The sequence below is a fragment of the Chiloscyllium punctatum genome, chromosome 15 (genome assembly GCF_047496795.1).
Source record: "Chiloscyllium punctatum isolate Juve2018m chromosome 15, sChiPun1.3, whole genome shotgun sequence".
Classification (NCBI taxonomy): Eukaryota; Metazoa; Chordata; class Chondrichthyes; order Orectolobiformes; family Hemiscylliidae; genus Chiloscyllium; species Chiloscyllium punctatum.
The window spans coordinates 89,071,208-89,095,614 of record NC_092753.1 but is presented as its reverse complement, the minus strand read 5'-3'; the positions used below and the strand labels follow the sequence as shown (position 1 = coordinate 89,095,614).

Genomic DNA, 24,407 nt, shown 5'->3' with positions numbered 1-24,407 from the left:
AGTGAACCTGCCTCGGCCACATCTCGGGACCCGAGCCACTCATTCGGTGAAAGAGTCTTTTCTCAAATCACAGTCGCTACGTTTGCAAATCACTTTAAGCCAGTAACCTCTCGTTCCCGATCCTTTTATGAGTGCGAACAGTTTCTCCCTATCCACTCTACACAGACCTCTTTTGAAAATTTAATCAAGGCCTTTGAGTTAGTAAAAAGATTCGACTCTGTCTGAGAAGATGGATTTTGGAAGTTAGGGAACTCAGAAACCATGAATAGAAACTACACTTGCCTAGACCCTGGGTAGGTGATAGGCACCTCCACCTTCCACTGCTAGATGTTGAATTTTGCACAAAATTGCTGGTGCATCAATAAATGTGGAATATAAGAACTAGGAGCAAGGAAGTTACAAAACACTGGTGATAAATAGGATGGCTTGAAATTAATGGCTACGACAAATGATCTAAATATATCATGAATCTGGCTTGATCTGCTCATTTTTGGTTTGACACAATATTGGTGAATTTTCAAGAGCAGACCTACCACAACCGTCTCAGCTCAGTCGAGGGGAAGAGGAGGAGGAGGGAGGGCAATACTTGTGTCATAGCCAGTCTGGTTCACATCCCAAGAACTGCGGGGGGTTTAGCAAAGTTGGTTAACATTGAGACCCATCCTTGAGAGGGCTCTTTATGATTTCGATACCCAGGAAGTGAAGGATGCAACCGACAAACTCTCATTGAAATTGAGATCCTGCCCAATATTATCTAATCACAGCCATGAAGAATGAAAAGTCTCAAAAGACTGAAAGTTTAGTCATATTAGAATGGTTTCTCCTACAGCTCATGTGGTGTAGTGGTAGTGCCCTTATCCCTGAACTAGGAGGCCTGACTTCAAGACCAACCTACTCCAGAGGTGTGTAATCACATCTCTGAACAGGTTGGTTCGAAAATATCTCGAATGGGTTCTCTGCTTGCAATCCAGCTTGTAATGTAAACTTAGGTTCAGAAACCAGCTGGAGAGAACACCCAAGCAACATTCTTTGTTCTGTACTTACAACAAAATAGAGTGGATGCCAGAGATCTGATTTCTCAGCAGATCTGGCAGCATCTGTGGACCGAGTTCACGTTTTGAGTCAAATGGCTCTCCTTTGGAACTATCATTGAACTCCAAACGATAACTTGGGCAACTCTTTCCCTCCACAGATGCTGCCAGACCTGCTGAGTTTCTCAAAGGCTCTCTGTTCTTTATTCTATGTCAGTCTAATCCTTTCTTTTTGCTTCAACAGACATTTAACCCTGTCCAAAAGAGTAACAGTGGATCATACCACTGTAGGGCACAGAATAAAGTCGCTTCAAGGACATGTTCAGCTCAGTTCATGCAAGTCAGTAAGTGCTGCTATGTTTGTACCTGAATCACACCTCGGACTGTTTTGTGTTAAAGGAAGAAAGAAGTTCCTTGTGACAGAATGCTCCCTTTTTCGTGAGTTCCCTGTCTATGTCACAGTGAGGCAATGCATTTCCTGAATCCATCCCGATCGGAATAGGATCGAATCCCATATTGTTAGCACTCATCTGAACTATGTCTACAACAGCCGAACAACCTGCACCCCATTTGCCGCAAGAGCAGACTGGGTTCCTGTAGCACCACACACACACACATTGACCTTCATGTTGTAGTCCGCAGCTTTGGATATTAACTGGTGGAGCTCCATATCATTGCTGACCAGGAATCTCTCCTGCTTCCTTTTGCAGGTTGATACCTGACCTGTTTGGCCATCTGCGCCTTCCTTGGTCATCAGGTCCTGGAGGGACACTCCAACTTGGAGTTGCTGGCTCAGAGACTGGAATGGAGCCCATTGTAACAAGGTCTTCCAGAGCAGCCTAACCAGTGGTTGTTATTTTACAGTCTGAGATCACAGCAGGATGATCTCCCACCCCCTTCTCTCGTCCACCTGATTCCGTTAGAGACGATTTTGCATCCAAGTCAAAATCTTTACTTCAAATCACATAAAAATACAAGACCGAAGCAGGCCATCAGCCTAACTAACTGTTTATGCACCACCTCCGACTTTACAAACAGGAGGCTGGAAAAGCCCAGCAAGTCAGGCAGCATCAGGAGGTGGAGAAGTCAACACTTCAGGAATGAAGAAGGGTTATACCTGAAATGTTGATTTGTCCACCTCCCGATGCTGCCAGGCTTCCTGTGTTCTTCCAGCCTCCTGTTTGTGTACTTTGTATTCTAGCAACTGCAGTTTTTTCTGTCTCTGACCTTCTACTTTGCAGCAACTATCAGCACATCCTTTGATTCTTTTCTCTCTCAATTCCCTTATCTTGAATTCCCCTTGAGTGTCTCCAGACTGGAACTCCATGTTGTAATAAAGTCCACATTGCTGCCACTCTCTGGTTAGAAGTGTTTCTCCTGATCAGTAGACCATCAGCTGCACTGTCCCACAGTCTCACTATCTCAGATCAGCAAAAGCAGCCAAAAGCAGAGACAATGTGGATGTTGGCACCCATTCAGGATCTGGGAGCCAGTGTTGGCTGTTCACAAGTAACCCACTCTCCGACTCTCTCAGTTTAGATTTGCAACTTTCCTTAAAAGTTACGTTGTCCTCCACCTTGAACTGACCCTGTGTTAAATCACTCCGTGCTCCAACTATCCCACTGTGTAAAGGACATTTTCCTCCCCACTCATTTCATTGCAATGGTGAGCCCTTTGTCACTGACTCCCCAATAAAGAGTCGTAGTTTCTCTCTATTCAGATGAATATCAATATTCAGACCATATAAGAAACCTCTAATTAAATTGACAAATATCGATTACATCCTATTTCATGATTTCAGTTCATAGCCATCAGCTTTGGCTCATGGCCAGCACCTCCAGCCTTGGGTCAGAAGGTTAAGACTTGAACACAACAAGCTTGGCTGACCTGTCAGTGTTACACAGACCTGAAATGTGTAGACATGGGACTGCTCTATATTTTTAATGAGGTTTTATAGCAAGGCCCCATCAGGTGGAAGAAAGACATCCTGTAGCACTGTTTGAAGAAGATGAAAGGGAGGTGTCTGTGGTGACTTGGCCAATGCTTTCTTCTCTGCCAACAACAGTTCTTAAAAGTGAATCAGTTTATCCAGTCAGTGTGATATTACTGTTTGTTGCACCTTGCCATGTGCAAGTTGGATTCCTACGTTACAATTATCGCATAAAAATGAGGTGTAAAGTTTCAAATAATAGAGGTGGAAAACAAAAGATAAATACATCTTTTCTTTTATGAATGATATCATACCTCATAATAAGGATAGCCAGCAAGTTTTGAGAAGATTTGTAGCTCAGGTTGTGGTTTTGGATGTAGGTTTGCTCACTGAGCTGGAAGGTTCATTTCCAGACGTTTCATTACCCTACTAGGTAACATCTTCAGTGGGCATCAGGTGAAGCACTGCTGAAAATTCCTGCTTTCTATTTATATGCCTGGGTTTCTTTGGGTTGGCGATGTCATTTCCTGTGGTGATTTTATTTCCTATGGTGAAGTCACTTCCTGTTCCTTTTCTCAGGAGGTGGTAGATGGGGTCTAACTCAATGTATTTGTTCATAGAGTCATAGAGATGTACGGCACGGAAACAGACCCTTCAGTCCAACCCGTCCATACTGACCAGATATCCCAACCCAATCTAGTCCCACCTGCCCGCACCCGGCTACCCCATCTACCACCCCCTGAGAAAGGGAACAGGAAGTGACTTCACTACAGGAAATGACATCACCAACCCAAAGACACCCAAGCATACAAATAGAAAGCAGGAATTTTCAGCAGTGCTTTGCCTGAGGCCCACTGAAGATGTTTCTGGATTAGTGGTGCTGGAAGATCACAGCAGGTCAGGCAGCATCCAAGCACCTTGGATGCTGCCTGAACTGCTGTACTCTTCCAGCACCACTAATCCAGAATCTGGTTTCCAGCATCTACAGTCATTGTTTTTACCCCACTGAAGATGTTACCTAGTAGGGCAACAAAACATCTGGAAATAAACCTTCCAGCTCAGCAAGCAAACCTACATCTGGAAGGATAGCCAACTCTCAGTGATTAAAGTGGCATTCATAAAATTAAGTGATTGTTTAAAACTTCAAAACACCTATTCAAGTAACTGCTGTAAAACACTTTTATTGTGGGACATCCTGAGGATGTAAAAGTCACTATATTAATGCAAGATTTTCCTTCTATTTCTTCACATTGTTCGTCGATGAGATTGTTTCTCACTCCTCCTCCATTTGTTTGCAGATGATCTAGACATCGGTGCAATCGTTATCACCGTGGTAATCATTGCCTTGGTTTTATCGCTGTGTGGGCTCGGAATGTACTACACCCACAAAAAGGGTTACTTAGGGAGTGAGTAACATCTTGTTTCCTTATCTGTGGAGGGATTGTTGGGAAATGATGCATCTCCTGTGAACAAAGAGCTTGAGTGAGTTTCACACTTGTGAAACCCTGATGAGAATATGTCAAAGCTCCAGGCTCCCAGTTGGAGAAGGGGCTAGTGGGGAAAGATACTGGGGATATGCAGGAAGGTAGAGTTGAGGTTAAAATCAGATCAGCCATGATCTTATTTAATAGTGGAGTAGGCTTGAAGGGTCAAGTGGCCTACTCTTGCTCCTTGTTTGTATGTGCGTAAGACTAATGAAGTCCAGACTTAATGGAAAAAGCTGGGAAATGTTGCCAAAGCTTTTCATCTTGCACTAATCAGGACAAACACAAGAAAGCCACATTTCAAATGATCACGATAAGGTATACTACAGGAGAAAAGGGTTGCCAGGTACACCTAAATTGGCTAAGATATTGTCATGGAGAACGCAATGGGAATTTAGGCTTTCCAAGTTCTTGAGTAATTTGAATAAAGACGCAGAGCTTGAAAATATACCTTTTGTTTACAGAGGCTGGATCCTTGCTCATGAATGTACATTGTTTCCAACAAGCAAAAATGAGCTTTGTTGTAAGCAGTATCCCCTCTAAGTTACTGCAGCACACAGACCTCAGCGGTCCACACTGAAGTTATAAATGAGGGAATGCTGGTGATGAGCTCAATTGATTATTTTAAATTGGTTGTTGATGTAGATATTGGTGCAGCAATTGGCTGATCGAATTAAACAGTGTGTTCCTTTGGATATTTATAACAGGCAGCTATACTTAACTAGCCTGTGCTGCAGAACCACTGAAACAAGTTGTCTGCTGCTAGTTGTGATTCCATACAAGTGCATTCGTAGCTGCATGAGTAACCAATTTAAGATCAGCTGCATTGCTGACACCACAGTATATATTGCGTGCACAGTATACTCTCAGAAGATGTTTACACAGGCCCTCTTGAATGAGATTCTTGACACGTGTCCACATGCTTACTGTTATAACTGAGCTGACTGCCAACATGATAAGTTGCATTGCGGTGAGCGTTCAGTAGTTACCATTTTGTTTTACATGGCTGGCCCAGCATGTGAGGAATGGCAACATGCGATTCTGTCTGACGACTGCATCTCTTTATTCATTTCCCACCCCACCCCGAGAATTTAAAATGTCACTGTTTCATTTCGCCAACGAGATGTGATCAAGGTTGGCAGTGGGTGGAGCTGTGAGGCTGGCATCTGGCCAGAGCCACTGGAGGGGGTATGCAGTAGGGAGCAGGCAGGTCTGTGTATGCATGTTGTCTGGAAACTGTGTCGATGTGGTGTACAGTCGTAGCAGCGTCGTATGTCAGCAAGCACTACCTTCAAAATAATCTCTTAGACCTGTAATGTGATTCACTAGAGGCGACATCCATTCATTTGCCAGGGTGTGGCCTCTGCAAACAAAAGGAATATGTTCAAGCCTTGCACATTGTAAATCAATGTTATCTGTGTAGGTGGGGTGGAGGAACAAGGGGATCCTAATACAAATACAATGTTTTAAAATTGGCTGGGAGCCAGCCAGTTAGCTCCTTTTCTCCTTTTGCGTAAATTGTTGTGAACATCTTGAGATTTAGCATTAATGCTAAGTGAAAAGTTTCTTGGCAATACATCTCTTTTTTCAGCAATACTAATGAAGTCTACCAAAGTACAGTGCCAGTAAGAGGCCGCACCTTCAAGAGAGGCAACAAAGAAGGGGAAGATAAAGAGCAACTGTTTGTTTACAGATAGTTGGTGAAGTGAGCTGTATCACACATTGTAGTGGCCTTCTGTACATTCTTACATAGAACAATATTGATACACATAGCCACACAAGGAATGGGAAATATAATAATGAATAGCACAGATATTATTCCTTTATTTTAAATGGGTAACAGAGCAGACAGTTGTAATTCAATGAAGATGATGCACCTGAACTTTCAAGATGCACTCAATAAAGAGTCCCATTAAAGATTAACAAGACTGTGGATGTTAGAATTGAGGGACTAGGGATAAAATAGATTTCTAGTTGGCTTCAAAAGAGACAGCAGAGTGTAGAAGTAAAGGGTAGTCGTTCAGAATGGCAGAAGGTAGGAAGTGGTATCCAGCAAGATTCGTGCTGGAGCCACTGCTGCTCTCAACTTACATTAATTTTGGAATCAGAGTTCTAATTTATAAACTTGTACTTAACTTCCAAATTGGAAGGAATACTCCATATCGAGGAGGATTGCAACAAATCACAAGAACGTCATAAACTTGAAGAATGGATTTATGATGGTCAGTGCTGATCAATATAAGGTTGTACATTTTGGTGGAAAAAGTCACGAGATCTCTCATTACTTGGAAAGTATGAGTCCAATTTGGGTAGAGGAACAAAAGGACCAATGTCCAAACATTGTACTAAATTCAGAAAAAAAACCAAAGAACTGTAGATGCTGTTAATCAGAAACAAAAGCAAAAGTAGCTGGAAAAGCTCAGCAGGTGTGGCAACATCTGTGCAGAGAAATCAGAGTTAACGTTTTGGGTCTGGTGACCTGAGGAATGGGAGGTTAGGGGGTCAGGGTGGGGTGCTGTTCAGAGGGTTGGTGTGGACTTGATAGGCAGAATGAATTGCTTCCACATTGCAGGGATTCTATGATGCAGGGAAGAACCAAGAAATCCAAAAGGAAATTCAGTGAAGACATTTTTATTCACAGAATGATGAGAATATATAATTCATATGCACAGGGAATTTCTGAAGGAGGTGGTTTGTAAGGGAAAAACTAGACAAATGGGAGAGAGAATAGGGAATGGAGGCCTACAATGTGGATTGATTTGTATGAAAACGGATAGGATGAGGCTTGTTTAAACACTGGCATGGCCTCACTAGGCCAAATATCCTGTTGTACATCCTGTATAGTGCTTTTATAAAAAGCAGTCTTCCTCCTTACATTTGTTTCAGTTATTTGGTTCACTTTATATCTGTTCCATCTTGAAATACCGACATGTTCCCCAACATAATGTTGAACATTAATTTTTGTTTGTTTTTCTTTTCACAGGATCAGGATCCTCTAAGTAAGTAAACGATCTACTTCTCCTTCATCTTCCAAGTTTTCCCCTTCTCCACATTCACTTTCTGCCTTTAGTCCCTATGCTTTCAGGTCTCCAGGCCAAGAAACCCCCATCACCTGACCACTCTCCCCTGCCAGAATGCTCCTTAAAAATAGATCCTGGATTAAATATCCTCCACCTGTCTTAATATTTTCTTCTGCCACTCAGTGTCAAGTTTGCTTTGATAATTGCTGCGATACATTTACATAGCACCTTACATATAGTGAAATGAGATTTTGGGTTGCCTGCTTCATTGAAGGGGTATCAGGCACCCTCTGGTACCTTGCTCAACTGACCATTCTCCATGCCAGGACAAAGGATGCTCATGGTTTCCTTGGTCAACACTCTCATATACTTTTCACCATGGATTGGGAGTGGGCTGAAATTATCATTCCCTATGCTGCCGGGATTACGTTGTGCCAGTTTTTCACAAACTGGTTTCTCTTCATGCACTTGAGGTCGGACTGAGTACAATAGATCCCCCACCCCCACCACCACACCCACTGGGGCTACATTCCAAGACCTACTGTGAATGCCCAGCACCGCGGACCGTAGCAAACTCGTTCATTTAAATGGGAAACTTACCTCCCAGGCAGTCCCCTGGTCCCTGGTTCCATGTAATATGTTCCGGGCCGCGGTAAACCTCAGGTAACTAAAACCGTGTCCGCGGATACAGCAGTCGCCCTGTATAGAGTCATAGAGATATACAGCACGGAAACAGATCCTTCGGTCCAACCCGTCCATGCCGACCAGATATCCCAGCCCAATCTAGTCCCACTTGCCAGCACCCGGCCCACATCCCTCCAAACCCTTCCTATTCATATGCCCATCCAAATGCCTCTTAAATGTTGCAATTGTATCAGCCTCCACCACTTCCTCTGGCAGTTCATTCCATACACGTACCACCCTCTGCGTGAAAAAGTTGCCCCTTAGGTCTCTTTTATATCTTTCCCCTCTCACCCTAAACCTATGCCTTCTAGTTCTGGACTTCCCGACCCCAGGGAAGAGACTTTGTCTATTTATCTTTTCCATGTCCCTCATAATTTTGTAAACTTCTATAAGGTCATCCCTCAGCCTCTGACGCTCCAGGGAAAACAGACCCAGCCTGTTCAGCTTCTCCCTGTAGCTCAGATCCTCCAACCCTGGCAACATCCTTGTAAATCTTTTCTGAACCCTTTCAAGTTTCACAACATCTTTCCAATGGGAAGGAGACCAGACCACTGAGGGAAAGTGTGATCTTTGTCTTGAATGACTACTCGACAGACACTCTAGTGTACAATGCAGGTAGATGGAGCTATAAGAAACAGATCAGCCGTAATCTAATTGCATGTTGACAGACTCAAGGGGCTGAATGGCCTCTGCCACTTCTTACGCAGAACAAGCTGTTTCTGTATGACCGGGGGACATGTGCTAAAAAGTAACAGATTCAGGCCTGTCAGGGCTGAGCTTGAGAAATCTCTACATTGCAAAGATGGTTAAGGGGATGAAAGTGGGAGCAGGGTTAGATGTAAAAAAATACAAAAAAACTGCAGATGCAAACAGAGTTAGATAATCAGTCACGATCATACCAACTGACAGAGCAAGCTCAAAGGGCCAAATGGCCTTCCGCTGTTGATAAATCCGATACTCAGAAGTCTTTTCCATAAACAACAATTGAAGCTTGGAAAGCCATCCAGAGACAGTCAAGTCAGGCCTGTCGGTGTTGGAAAGTTAAAAGCATCAAAACGTGTCATCTGAGCACTGTGCCCATAGTAGAGCAACCTGTTTATTTATCCCATGGCAATGGTACACTGAGATCTCCTTCAACTCCATAGCAGAACAGTGAACTCTCCAACCGGGAATCACATAAAGAAGTATTTTCTCATCTCTCTCCTTGCTGTTTTCACTTGACAATTTCAGCACAAGACAGAGGAAATAGCCCAATTTACACAGTCAAAACCTTCCGCTAGTTTAAAAACTGACACAAAACTGGCTTTCTTTGCCCCAGAAATAGATACACATACAATGCTGGTGTCTCTCCTGGTGTCCAGCCCAGATGGATGCCCTGGGTAAATTGATACCCTCTGGGAGAAAGTGAGGCCTGCAGATGCTGGAGATCAGAGTCAAAAAGTGTGGCGCTGAAAAGCACAGTAGGTCTGGCAGCATCCGAGGAGCAGGAGAGTCACTTTTCATCAGAAATCAGTGCCCTGTAGTTTGCATGTCATTTTCTTTAAAGGAGCTCTGAAAGATGAATGGATGTGTGTTCAAAGTGGACAGCCATTAAACAAGTCTTGTCTTAATTAGCAACTTGTGAAGAGGAAGATGAGGGAAACTGAGGCAAATAAAGATGTAAAAGATTTGGAGAAGTCAAATTATTGACCGTTTGGATTCATGGGACAGCTGAAAAGATGCTAAACCTTAGTGTAGAGCCAGTTGCTGTAATACGATTCCCTGCACCGACAATCCCCCTAAACTGATCGTCCAGGCCACACAGACAAAGAGGTTAAAAACAATGATTGCAGATGCTGGAAACCAGATTCTGGATTAGTGGTGCTGGAAGAGCACAGCAGTTCAGGCAGCATCCAAGGAGCTTCGAAATCGACGTTTCGGGCAAAAGCCCTTCATCAGGAATAAGCTTGTTTACCCTTCTTCATGTTTTTTGACAGCTGTAATTAAAAAAGAAATAACCATCAGCAAAGCTTTAGTCTTAAACAAGATTAATATGTTATATCGCACAACATATCATTGAAGCTAATGTACAAAGATTGCGTAAGTACCATTAAAAGATGCTTAAAGAGATGTAAGTAAGATCCACCTATTATTGTTGCAGGTCTGCTATTTGCTTGAAATTATCTTTCCAAAGTGAAAACACAGTGAATTGGCAGCATAGTGACTCAGTAGTTAGCACTGCTGTCTCACAGCACGAGGGACCTGGGTTTGATTCCTGCCTCTGTGTGGGTTTCCTCTGGGTGCTCCAGTTTCCTCCCCCAATCCAAACAATGTGCGGGTCAGGTGAATTGGCCATACGAAATTGCCCATAGTGTTAGGTGAATTAGTCAGGGCTAAATATAGGTAGGGCAAAAACTCTGGGTGGGTTACTGTTTGGAGAGGTGGTGTGGACTTGTTGGGCCAAAGGGCCTGTTTCCATACTGTAAAGAGAATCTAATTAAAAATACTGAATACTTAAAGTCAGAATTCAATAGCTGTGGTTGAATACTTTAGGTTGCTTGTACAGGTGAACCCAGTAGGTGATACAGAGATAGAGACAGAGGTTCTTGTTCCTAACCGGTTCTGGTAATAGACAATAGACAATAGGTGCAGGAGTAGGCCATTCTGCCCTTCGAGCCTGCACCACCATTCATTATGATCATGGCTGATCATCCTCAATCAGTATCCTGTTCCTGCCTTATCTCCATAACCTATGATTCCACTATCCTTGAGAGGTCTATCCAACTCTTTCTTAAATGAATCCAGAGACTGGGCCTCCACTGCCCTCTGGAGCAGAGCATTCCACACACCCACCTCTTTCTGGGTGAAGAAGTTTCTCCTCATCTCTGTCCTAAATGGTCTACCCTGTAGACCCTGATCAATTCTGGTTCGTTGCACAATACCAAATCCAGAATGGCCTTCTCCCTGGTGTCAGAATACTTGTAGATTCTTCACTGCTTTTGGCATAACTGTGTTTCACTTCTGAAAGTAGGAGAAAGTGAGGACTGCAGATGCTGGAGATCCAAAGTTGAAAAGTGTGATGCTGGAAGAGCACATCAGGTCAGGCAGCATCCGAGGAGCAGGAGAATCGATGTTTTGGTCATAAGCCCTTAATCAGAAGTGACTTATGCCCGAAACATCAACCCTCCTGCTCCTCGGAAGCTGCCTGACCTGCTGTGCTTTTCTAGCGCCACCCTTTTTGACTTTTATTTCTGAAACTCCTTTCCATTAGCTGTGTTTGGCTGATAATTCTCTCCTGAGCATGTCTTTGAGTTCTTCTTGAAAATAGATTCTGGGAAATCCAAGATGGAGGACAGGAAACATTTCTGCCCTTAAGAGCTGCTACTTTTCTGAGGTATTTTAGGTGTTGGAGGTGATTTCCTCGAATTCCAGGAGCAGCAATTACTGTTTTATATTCTGTTGCATTGTTTTGGAACTTTGGAAAAAAAGAAGACAAAACAACAGCAGTTTTAAAAGGGAGAAGAGCAGACAAAGGAAGCACATGGTGAGGTCAGTGCAGGAGAGAGAGAAAGAGAGAGAGAGAGAGAACCTGCACAGTTACTGCCTTTGCTGTTGGAATTCATGTGTCGCTGGACATCGGAGTGCATCTGGGAAAATTAACAAACAGTGAAATTCACAACTAATCTTGGAGAAACTGTTGGGCGAAGTTCACAGCACAGAATCAGATAAGTTAATTGTTGTTTTAAGTCTGACCAAGAGAAAGGCTGTATTAGCGAGTACATTGGGTTCTTTTCTTGATTATATGTTTTTGCAGATAAATCTCTTGATTAAACTTAAAATATAAGCCATAGCTATTCATTTAACCTCGGGCAGTGTTTATAGAGGAATAAGACAGTGTTATTTTCTGGGTCTGTAGATTGTGAAGGAGCAAAAATGGCCTTTGCAGTGATATGTACTTCTTGTCAGATGTGGGAGTTTACAGAGAGTTTAAGGGTTACTGCAGATTATATCTGCCATAAATGCTGTTGGATGCGAATCTTATCAGATCGAGTGGATCGGTTGGAGAGACAGATAGAAGCGATGAGGAATTTGCAACAGCAACAGTATGTGATGGATGGCAGTTATAGGAAGGGGGAAAGTCTCAGATACAGTCACATAGATGGGTTAACTCCAGGAAGGGTAAGAGAGGTAGGCAGCTAGTGAAGGAGTCTTTTGTGGATATACCCATTTCAAACAGGTATGCTGTTTAGGAAAATGTAGGGGGTGATGGATTCTCAGGGGAACGTAGCACGAACAGCCAAATTTCTGGTATTGAGACTGGCTCTAATGCAATGAGGGGTACGTCGGCTTCCAAGAGATCAATTGTGTTAGGGGATTCTGTAGTCAGAGGTACAGACAGATGTTTCTGTGGCCAGCAGAGAAAAAGCAGAATGGTGTGTTGTTTCCCTGGTGCCAGGATCAAGGATGTCTCAGAGAGGGTGCAGAATGTTCTCACGGGGGAGAGGGGCCAGCAGGAGGTCATTGTCCACATTGGAACAGCAACATAGGAAGGGAAAAGGTTGAGATTCTGAAGGGAGATTACAGAGAGTTAGGCAGAAATTTAAAATGGAGGTCCTCAAGGGTAGTAATATCTGGATTACTCCCAGTGCTACGTGCTAGTAAGGGCAGGAATAGGAGGATAGAGCAGATGAACGCATGGCTGAGGAGCTGGTGTATGGGAGAAGGATTCACATTTTTAGATCATTGGAATCTCATTTGGGGTAGAAGTGACCTGTACAAGAAGGACGGATTGCACCTAAATTGGAAGGGGACTAATATACTGGCAGGGGAATTTGCTAGAACTGCTTGGGAGGATTTAAACTAGTAAGGTGGGGGGTGGGGGTGGGGAACCGAGGGAGATAGTGAGGAATGAGATCGATCTGAGACATGTACAGTTGAGAACAGAAGTGAGTCAAACAGTCAGGGCAGGCAGGGGGGACAAGGTAGGCCTAATAAATTAAACTGCATTTATTTCAATGCAAGGGGCCTAACAGGGAAGGCAGATGAACTCAGGGCATAGTTAGGAACATGAGACTGGGATATCATAGCAATTACAGAAACATGGCTCAGGGATGGGCAGGACTGGCAGCTTAATGTTCCAGGATACAAATGTTACAGGAAGGATAGAAAGGGAGGCAAGAGAGGAGGGCGAGTGGCATTTTTGATAAGGAATAGCATTATAGCTGTGCTGAAGGAGGATATTCCCGGAAATACATCCAAGGAAGCTATTTGGGTGGAACTGAGAAATAAGAAAGGGATGATCACCTTATTGGGATTGTATTATAGACCCCCCAATAGTCAGAGGGAAATTGAGAAACAAACTTGTAAGGAGATCTCAGCTATCTGTAAGAATAATAGAGTAGTTATGGTAGGGGATTTTAACTTTCCAAACATTGACTGGGACTGCCATAGTGTTAAAAGTTTAGATGGAGAGGAATTTCTTAATTGCATACAAGACAATTTTCTGATTTTGTATGTGGAAGTACCTACTAGAGAAGGTGCAAAACTTGACTTATTCTTGGGAAATAAGGCAGGGCAGGTGACTGAGGTGTCAGAGGGGGAGCACTTTGGGGCCAGCGACCATAATTCTCTTTGTTTTAAAATAGTGATGGAAAAGGATAGACCAGATCTAAAAGTTGAAGTTCTAAATTGGAGAAAGGCCAACCTTGACGGTATTAGGAAAGAACTTTTGAAAACTGATTGGAGACAGATGTTTGCATTTAAGGGACGGCTAGAAAATGGGAAGCCTTCAGAAATGAGATAACGAGAATCCAGAGAAAGTATATTCCTGTCAGGATGAAAGGGAAAGCTAGTAGGTATAGGGAATGCCGGATGACTAAAGAAATTGAGGGTTTGGTTAAGAAAAAGCATATGTCAGGTATAGACAGGATAGATCGAGTGAATCCTTAGAAGAGTATAAAGGAAGTAGGAGTATACTTAAGAGGGAAATTAGGAGGGCAAAATGGGGACATGAGATAGCTTTGGCAAATAGAACTAAGGAGAATCCAAAGGGTTTTTACAAATATATTAAGGACAAAAGGGTAACTAGGGAGAGAATAGGGCCCCTCAAAGATCAGCAAGGCGGCCTTTGTGTGGAGCCACGGAAAATGAGGAGGATACTAAATGAATACTTTGCATCAGTATTTACTGTGGAAAAGGATATGGAAGATATAGACTGTAGGGAAATAGATGGTGACATCTTGCAAAATGTCCATATTACAGAGGAGGAAGTGCTGGATGTCTTGAAACATGTAAAGGTTGATAAATCCCCAGGACCTGATCAGGTGTACCCAAGAACTTGGTGGGAAGCTAGAGAAGTGATTGCTGGGCCTCTTGCTGAGCCTCTTGTATCATCGATAGTCACAGGTGAGGTGCTGGAAGACTGGAGGTTGGCTAATGTGGTGCCACTGTTTAAAAAGGGCGGTAAAGACAAGCCAGGGAACAATAGACCGGTGAGCCTGACCTCGGTAGTGGGCAAGTTGTTGGAGGGCATCTTGAGGGACAGGATGTACCTGTATTTGGAAAGGCAAGGACTGATTAGGGATAGCCAACATGGCTTTGTGCGTGAGAAATCATATCTCACAAACTTGATTGAGTTTTTTGAAGAAGTAATAAATACGATTGATGAGGGCTGAGCAGTAGATGTGATCTAGATGGACTTCAGTAAGGCGTTCGACAAGGTTCCCAATGGGAGACTGATTAGCAAGGTTAGATCTCATGGAATACAGGGAAAACTTGCCATTTGGATACAGAACTGGCTCAAACGTAGAAGACGGAGGGTGGTGGTGGAGGGTTGTTTTTCCTGAGACCAGTGGAGTGCCAGAAGCATTGGTGCTGGGTCCTCTACTTTTACATAAATGATTTGGCTGCGAGGCATGAGAGGTACAGTTAGTAAGTTTGCAGATGACACCAAAATTGGAGGTGTAGTGGACAGCGAAGAGGGTTATCTCAGATTACAACAGGGTCTGGACCAGATGGGCCAATGGGCTGAGAAGTGGCAGATGGAGTTTAATTCAGATAAATGCGAGTTGCTGCATTTTGGGAAAGCAAATCTTAGCAGGACTTATACACTTAATGGTAAGGTCCTAGGGAGTGTTGCTGAACAAAGAGACCTTGGAATGTAGGTTCATAGCTCCTTGAAAGTGGAGTCGCAGGTAGATAGGATCGTGAAGAAGGCGTTTGGAATGCTTTCCTTTATTGATCAGAGTATTGTGTACAGGAGTTGGGAGGTCATGTTGCGGCTGTACAGGACATTGGTTAGGCCACTGTTGGAATATTGCATGCAATTCTGGTCTCCTTCCTATCGGAAAGCTGTTGTGAAACTTGAAAGGGTTCAGAAAAGATTTACAAGGATGTTGCCAGAGTTGGAAAATTTGAGCTACAGGGAGAGGCTGAACAGGCTGGGGCTGTTTTCCCTGGAGTGTCGGAGACTGAGGGGTGACCTTATAGAGGTTTACAAAATTATGAGGGGCATGGATAGGATAAATAGATAAAGTCTCTTCCCTGGGGTCGGGGAGTCCAGAACTAGAGGGCATAGGTTTAGGGTGAGAGGGGAAGATATAAAAGAGACCTAAGGGGTAATGTTTTCACGCAGAGGGTGGTGCGTGTATGGAATGAGCTGCCAGAAGAAGTGGTGGAGGCTGGTACAATTGCAACATTTAAGAGGCGTTTGGATGGGTACGTGCAAACTCCACACAGTCAGTTGCCTGAGGCGGGAATTGAACCCGGGTCTCTGGCGCTGTGAGGCAGCAGTGCTAACCATTGTGCCACCGTGCCACCCACGGTGGTTGAGAGGTAACCTAATAGAAGCTTATAAAATAATGAAAGTTATAGATAGATAGAGTCTGATCTCCCTCCTAACCAATTTTTACCTTCAATCAATATCCCTGATAAACAAATAGCGTGGTCATTATTACATTGTGCTTTGTGTGGATTTCCTATGTACTCATTATACAACAATATAGCACTTCAAAAATGTTTCACCGGCTGTGAAGTATTTTTGGGGCATCCTGAGACTGTGAAAGATGTTATATAAACACAGGTTTGTTATTTGTTCTGCATTGTTAGGTTTTCCTCATTCCTTCCCTGAGAATTCAGTTGCTTATTCCGAGGCTTGAGTTATTGTGTACTGACCTGCTTTCTGTTTCCACAGGGAAAAAGCCACCAAACAAACAGCTGCTTCTCCAGTGAATGAAGTAAGTTAGAATAATGTGATAAGACCACATTACGTAAGAATAGAAGTGGAGTCTGCACTAACAATAAATGGGCTACCGCTTACTCTGAGATAATGCTCTCTCATTCTCGTTTCTCCACACCTACACTTTCAAGCTCAGGAACAATCTTACATGTTTCAATAAGGTCTCCTCTCATTTTGCTAAACTCCAATGAGTACAGGTCCAACCTACTCAACCTCTCCTCAAGAAAATCCCTCCATACCTGCGATCAACCTAGTGAACCTCCTCTGGACTGCCTCCAAAGTCAATAAGTCTAGATTAGAGTGGTGCTGGAAAAGCACAGCAGGTCAAATAGCATCTGAGGAGCAGGAAAATTGACATTTCGGGCAAAAGCCCTTCATCAGGAAACAGTCCAAAGTCAATAAGTCATTCCTTATATAACAGGACCAAAACTGTTCGTAGTATTCAGGTCTGACAAATGTCTTGTGTAATTTTAGCAAGACCTCTCATTTGTTTTAACCCTTTGGAACTAAAGGCCAAATAGTCCATTTGCCTTTCCTAGTACCTACTAAAATGCTAGTATTTTTGTGACTCATGCGCAAGGATCGAATCTCTCTGTGTTGCAGATTTCTGCAGTCTTTCTCCATTTAAATAGCATTCACCTCCTCTACTCCTCCTGCCAAAGTGAATAACTTCTTGCTTTCTTACATTGTATTTCATCTGCCAATTTTTTCCCATTCTCTTCACCTGTCTGTTTCGCTCTGTAGAATCTTTGTGTCATCTTCAGTATTTATTTTTGTGTCAGTCACAAAACTAGTGATAGAATATTCACTTCCATCATCCAAGTCATCAATATAACTAATGTAAGCGTACAAGTATTGTAAGTAATTATGGCCCCAGCACTGATCCCTGGAGCACTCCACTCGTAATAGGTTACCATCCTGAAAATACCCCTTTGTCCGAACTCTCTATCTTCTATTAGTTAGCTAATCCTGTATCCAGACTTATATTCTACCCCGATACCATGGCTTTTACTTTATTAAGCAGCCTAATGTTCAGTTCCTCATCAAATTCCAAATTGAAATCCAAATATATTGCATCTACTGATTATCCTTTATCTATCTTGCTTATTACTTTCTCAAAGAACTGTAAAAAATTGTCAGACATCATTTTTTTTCATTGAAGTTGTGCTTGATTTTATTACCTATGTCTAAATGCTTTGCCATTATACACTTTATTATACATTCTAACATTTTCCCAATTACAAATATTGAGCTAACTGGCCTTTGGTTAGTATTTTTCATTTCGCTCTAATTTTGAATAAGGGTATTATCATACCAGTTTTCTAATCCTTTGGGATTTTTCCTTAAACTAAGGATTAATGGAAGATTACTACCAGTGCATCCCACATTTCTATAGCTACTTCCTTTAAAATTGTAGGATCTTAAATCTGGCCCAGGAGACTAGCAGACGATTGGCCCCTATTAATTACTTTTTCGTCCAGTGGTAGTTATTCTATTATTTCTCTATCCCGACTCTGGGCCCTGTGATTGTTCATTAGTATCATTGAAATGCTATTAATGTCATCTACCATGAAAACTGATGCAAAATATTTAGTTAACTCCTCTGCGAAATACTGGTTCCCCATTATTTTTCCCAGCCTCATTTTCTAAAAGGTTGATGTTCTCTTTGGCCTCTCATTTCTGTACAATAAGTTTAAAGAAGCTTTACCATCCATTTGTATTGCTAGTTTGCACTCTTGGCTTATTTTCTCCCTTATTATTACATTTTTGGTCTTTTTTTATTGCCATTAACATTTTCCTTGTTATCTGTTTTCTCCTCATCTTTGTCTCATTGCATGATTTTTTTCTTTTCGATTTGGTACTGTCCTTGACTTCCTTGGTTGACTATTGTTGGTTTATCTCTTTCCTGGAGTCTTCCTTCCTCATGTAAATATGTCTTTCCTGTGAGACATGAATTATTTTCTTAAACACCTGCCATTGTTTCTCAATTATTTTTTCTTCTAAATACTCTTTCCGTGCATTCCAGCCAACCCTCTCATCTCTGTTATTACCCTTATTTGAATAAGCTCAGTTATTATGGATTCAAGTGTCTTACTCTGAAACTGAATGCTTAATTCCACCATGTTATGGTCACTGTTCCCTAGGGGATCACTTACTTTGAGGTCATTCTGCTTCATTTCACATTACCAGATACAAAATAGCCTGATCCTCAGTTGCACAAAATATTGATCTGAGGAACTATCCTGAATACACTATGAATTCTTCCTCATGGTGACCTTTGACAATTTGGTTTTCCCTACGTAATGATTCTATGACTCTGTGACTATGACTCTGTAAATCCACCTATGAGTAATGTACTGCCTTTTTTACATGGCTTCATCTCCTGATTTAATCTCTCTCCTACTTAAAATTATTGTTAGGGATTCTATGGACTCCTTTCACCAGTATTATCTTCCCCTTGTTATTTCTCACCTCCACCTATGTGGATTCTACATCATCCAATCCAAGATCATTTCTTAATATTGTACTTATTCCCTCACAGCAGTAAGTTCAGAGAGAGTTAGGTTAGAATGAGTGAGAGGAGCAGAGAAACAAAGGCGACCAATGTCACATCGATAGTTCTCAATGAATAGTTTGACTGCAGGTGGGAGACGCGAGAGAGGGGTCTGGGAGGTTCACTGGGGCAGTCCCAGGTATGGAGAGTTTTGTTGTGAGGGGAGGTTGACTAAGGTTGGGCTTGTACTCATTGAATTTTAGAAGCATGAGAAGGAACTTTATTGAATCATATAATATCAGTGGTGACGCGGGGTAGTTATGGAGAGGTTATATACCCCTGTGGGAGAGTTTAGGACCAGAGGGAATAATCTCAGAACATGAGGTACTCAAAGCAAAGGTCAGAAAGCAGTCTCCCCTTTTACTAAAGCTTTTTCTGCAGCTTCGCTGACAGTGAATCCTCAATTTCTGATATAGTAATATACCAGGGTCAGCTGTTCCTTTGTAATATACTGCTCCAGCAAAAGATGAAGGTAAAATACTGTAGATGGTGGAAATCTGAAATAAAATCAGAAACCTCAGCGGGTCTGGCAGCATCTCGAAGAGAGGAACATAATTTAACATGCTGCGTCCAATATGACTCTACGTTGGAGCTTGGATGAGATGACTGATTCTCTTTCATCCAGCCTCATTGTTTTCTTTGTTCCATGTAATTGTAGATTTTAGAGTCATAGAGATGTACAGCATGGAAACAGACCCTTTAGTCCAACTCATCCATGCCGACCAGATATCCTAAATTAATCTAGTCCTATTTGCTAGCACTTAGTCCATATCCCTTCCTATTCATATGCCCATCCCGATGCCTTTTAAATGTTGTAATTGTCCCAGCCTCATTACTTCCTCTGGCAGCTGACTTCATACCTATATATGTATTTATTTCTGATTTATTTTTTTTTTACTTTTGCAGGAATTCAAACATACCAAGTCTTTTGTTATCTGAAGCAAAGGGAAGATCTATGAAGAATTTGAAACCGCTATTCTTATCCATAAAGCATTTTATGTCTTATCTTTAGGACAGTGGTATAGATCCTGATAAAAACCAAAAGAACTGCCAATGCTGGAAATCAGAGACAAAAACAGAAATTACTGAAAACACTCAGCAGATCTGGCAGCATTTGTGGAGAAAAAACAGAGTTAATGTTTCAGATCCGGTAACGTTTCTTCAGAACTGTTCTGAGGAAGGGTCTCTGGACCCGAAACATTAACTCTGATTTCTCTTTACAGATGCTGTCAAACCTATTGAATTTTTCTAGCAATGTCTGTTTTTGTTTCTGGTATAGATCTTGGTTTTGTCCCTCTAATTGCCGTCTCTTACACATTCCCAAATTCCTTCACTCCAGTCAGCAGCAGGGCTTTTAACCGTATGGACCCTTAGCTCTGGAATTTCTGTTCTTCTCCATGTCTTTTTACCACCTTTGAAGAGGCACCTTCAAGGTTAACTCTCTGTGCAGCCTACCATAATATTGCCTTATTCGGCTTTTGGTGTCAACAGACAACTGATGATGTTTACATGGAGCACATTGGAACATTTTATGTTTAAGCCACTCCGTAGATGCAAGGTGTTGATAGCAAGTTGAAAACCTGTTTTATATCTCTACAATTGTCTTTAGTGAAAGTAAGAATGGAGAGAGAAAATAGGCCCCAGTCTCTTATCACCACCGTACCGCAAAAAATCAAGATTTACCCCAGTGAATTATTGTCAAAAAAGTGACTCCTCTAACTGCTGACATTGTCCCAAATCTGAGGTTTGAAGGTAGTATTTTCTTATGATCATGCGTTGTAAACCAATACCTCTCTCTTTTTCAAAACATGAAACCCATAAACCTCATATTCCATTTAACAGAGTCTTGGCGCATCGGAGAAAAGGGATTTCTTTTTCTACAAATACACTGCTTATTAATTTTATAAGGAAGAGAGGAAAGAACCTCAAAGGTTGGAAATGTAGAGCCCCTTTTTACCTCTACACTTTCCAATCTCTCACCATTTAAGAAATACTCTGTACATCTGTTCCTCCTACCAAAGTGGATTATCTCACGTTTTTTGCATTATATTCCATCTGCCCACTCACTAAGCCTGTCCACGTGTTCCTGAAGCTGTTTTGTGCCTTCCTGACAACACACGCATTCACAATCAGCTTTGCATCATCTGCATTTTTAAATTTAAACTTAAAACCCAGTGCCCCCATTAATTTGCCTATTTCTCACATTACTGGCATCCTAATATTGTGATTTCAGTTTTGTTCACCACTAAGGAATAGACTAGTGTTTACTTAGGATCTTTTACAACCTCAGAACATCACAAAGCACACAAAAAAACAGTGACATACTTTTAGCTGTTCTTGTGATGTAGAAAATGTGGCAGCCAGTTTATATGCAGTAAATCCGCACCATGTGATGAGAAGAGGATAATCTGATTTAGTATACTGAATAAAGGATAAATACTGGCCAGGGCACTGAGGAGAGCTGTTCTTCAAAATAGCACAATGGAAATCTTTTGCATCTACCAGACAGCAGATGAGGCTTCAGGCAATTGTCTATATGAAAGTCAATACCTCTGACAGTGTAACACTCCCTCAGTACTGCACTGAAACATTTAGATTAGATTATATACATGTGTATGGAGTGAGGCTTTAACCTACAATCTTCTGACTTATAGACAAGTATTCAACCCAGTAAGCCACCACATCATTCAGCTTAGATGCTCCAAATTTCCCAGCTGTACACTCAAAGGCCTGTAGGGATCAATATTTTTCAGAACCTTATATATTCAATCAAAGTGCCTTAAGACATAAATGTCTACAATTTTCTTCTCCATATTTGTTGATTTACTAGATGGATGAATAAAGATATAAATTACAATCAGGATATCTAGCCCCCCGAGCCTTTTCCACAATTCAATAAGATTGTGACTGATCAGATTATTCCACATTCCCATATTCCCCTGATTACCTTTAACCCCCTTACTGATCAAGATTCCATCTACCTTTGACTTCAAAATATCTAAAGACTCACGATAGTTTGAGAGAAGAATAAAGTACTCCTTAATCCTTCTTAAATGGGTGACCCCTTATTTTTAAACAGTGAGCCCAAGTTGTAAATTGTCCCACAGGAGGAGACACGCATCCCCCTCTCAAGAGTACAAATGAATGTTTTTCTACAATGAATGGCAGGGATATCTCTTGCAGAATGATAAACAAAATGGGAAGGCCATCCCTTTTAAATCTTAGAACGACAATCTGTCAGTTTTCTCAATGTACTTGGAAACCATAGGAGCTTTGGAGGAAGCAAAGGGATTGATGTGTCTATGCACATAAACCATTTAAAACTAGTGCACAATATAAAACAAACCGGGAATGAATGTTGGCCTTTAACCGGTTAAAAAAAAGAGTTGGAATTCAAACTTCTGCAAAATGCTGCCTGATATATCAGATTCAGTTTGGGGCAGCTCACCTCAAGGCTTGACAGAACTAGAAACATTGATTCATCAGAAATATATTAAAGATTAAACTGGGGAGATTGAATGAACTTGGTTCATACTACCTTGAGATTTAGAAGATTGAAGATGATCTAATTGAAGTGTGTCAAATGGTAATTGTCATTATTCAAAAGGTAGATGAAGAACTATTTCCCCTGGTGAGGGAATTAAAGGATGACGAGGACTCCTTTGGATAAAAGCTAGACTATTCAGAAGTGAAACCAGATTGCATTTTCTCACAAGTAAAAAAAACTGGAAAAAAAACTTTGCACCAGGTCACTTACAGTCTGAGATTCACAGATTTTCATTGATTAAGGGTATCAAAGGGTGAAAAGGAAAGGTTGATAAATGGAATTGAGGTACAGACCAGCCAAGATTTGGCTTCATGGCAGAACAGGCTGAAGCAGCACAATGGCATAATCCTGTTCCTAAAATAGCTTATTCAGTCTGTTGGGGAAGTAGAAGAGAGAGAGAGCCTTGGAATGCCTGTGACTACATCCATCTTTCCAAGGAACCATGAGAATTTTGTGGACTCTGTGTGTGATCCTGAAGAGTATATCAGAACCAGCAATGAGGGTGCCCAGGAGTATGTCTAGGATTTGCAGGGGAATCCTTACAGGACATCAGGATTTGTAGGTGGATCCCCAGAACGTATCACTACTTATATGGCAATATTTCTGGTTTAATCATTTTTGCAGCTGCATACCCATGAATCAGTACTTTTCAGGATAACCCCTGCAGTATATTAATAATTCCAAGGTGAGTTACAGGAATATATTTGTCTGGAGAATCACTTCAATATGGGATTCCCGCAGGAATTTCAGTATCTGCAGAAAAATATTGAACAGGGTTGCTTTCAATAGGTTTGCTGTGATGACAAGATCCTTCCAAAAGCATTGATGTGTCCGTGTCTTTTTAGATACCAATGGGTCTTGTGTACTTCCAGCATTATGTTTGCTTTTGGGAGTTGCAACTAACTCTTAATCATTTTTGTTGACTGCTTTTGAGTTCCATAACATGAACTGATGCAAATACTTCTTGTTGCGCATGAGTTTAAAAACTAACTTTTACCAGAAGACTTTATAACTTTAACTCTTTATCAGCTAATAATTTGAGTCAGTAATGAGATAACATTAAAAGTGTCAACACAGGTCTTGGGTTCAATTTTTTTTAACATTGATTAGACAGGATACAAAAGTCACAATTGTCAGTGATAGTGCAAAATTTCTTGACCCCTTCACCAATGCCCTCACAATTTCAGTTCTTGTATCAGTCCATCTTCTTAAATTATGAGGCCAGTAACAACCACTTCAAATTGCTGTGAATCACTTTACATACTGAAGGATCACAAAATGGTGACCCAACCCATTAGCAACTAATCACATGGACCTTAAATGGAAGTTGTGTTCAATAATAGAAACAAAAGTATCTCCAAGCTTTACTTGGAGGTGCCAGTATTGTGCGGGGGTGGTCAAAGTTAAAAATCACACATCACCAGGTTATAGTCTAACAGGTTTATTTGGAAGCACCAGCTTTTGAATCGCTGCTCACAACCACCTGATGAAGGAGCAGCGCTCTGAAGGCTCGTCCTTCCAAATAAACCTGTTGGACTATAACCTGGTGTGGTGTGATTTTTACGTTTGTCCAGGCATTACAACAGTGTAAAGTGACCATTTCACAAGTAGTTCAGTGGCTAGTTGTAAATTTCAGGGTGACATGAAAAGTGCTATATAAATGCATGCCTGTCTTTATTGGAGAATTTCTTCAGGTTTGTCCCCACTTGACCATTAGTTTTTCCTGTCAACTCTTTAGCTTAGCAGCTGAAGGACTCTGGGAGAAATTCACCTTATCAGTTCGTGCTCCTGAAATGGTCAGCAAAAATCCACCGTTTATACAAATTGTAAATAGCAAGTCCTGGTGGAGCTTTAACCTTTAATCGTGGGTGTACATGTAATAGCAAACTGAAAATAACATGAATACATAATCAAAATACTTCATGATTATTAAGCACAACAG

The 24,407-nt window shown here is 41.7% G+C and overlaps 1 protein-coding gene across 1 annotated transcript in view; it reads left to right on the top strand.

The window, feature by feature from the left end:
• LOC140486500 (junctional adhesion molecule B-like) overlaps window positions 1-23,542 on the top strand; it is a 103,939-nt gene extending 80,397 nt beyond the window's left edge. Inside the window, exons 6-10 of the mRNA XM_072585738.1 lie at window positions 1,276-1,375; window positions 4,260-4,367; window positions 7,429-7,444; window positions 16,320-16,362; window positions 19,825-23,542. Coding sequence (XP_072441839.1) covers window positions 1,276-1,375; window positions 4,260-4,367; window positions 7,429-7,444; window positions 16,320-16,362; window positions 19,825-19,857 — 300 coding nt within the window. The 3' untranslated portion in view covers window positions 19,858-23,542. The remainder of the gene's footprint in view (window positions 1-1,275; window positions 1,376-4,259; window positions 4,368-7,428; window positions 7,445-16,319; window positions 16,363-19,824) is intronic.
• Window positions 23,543-24,407: the final 865 nt, after the last annotated feature.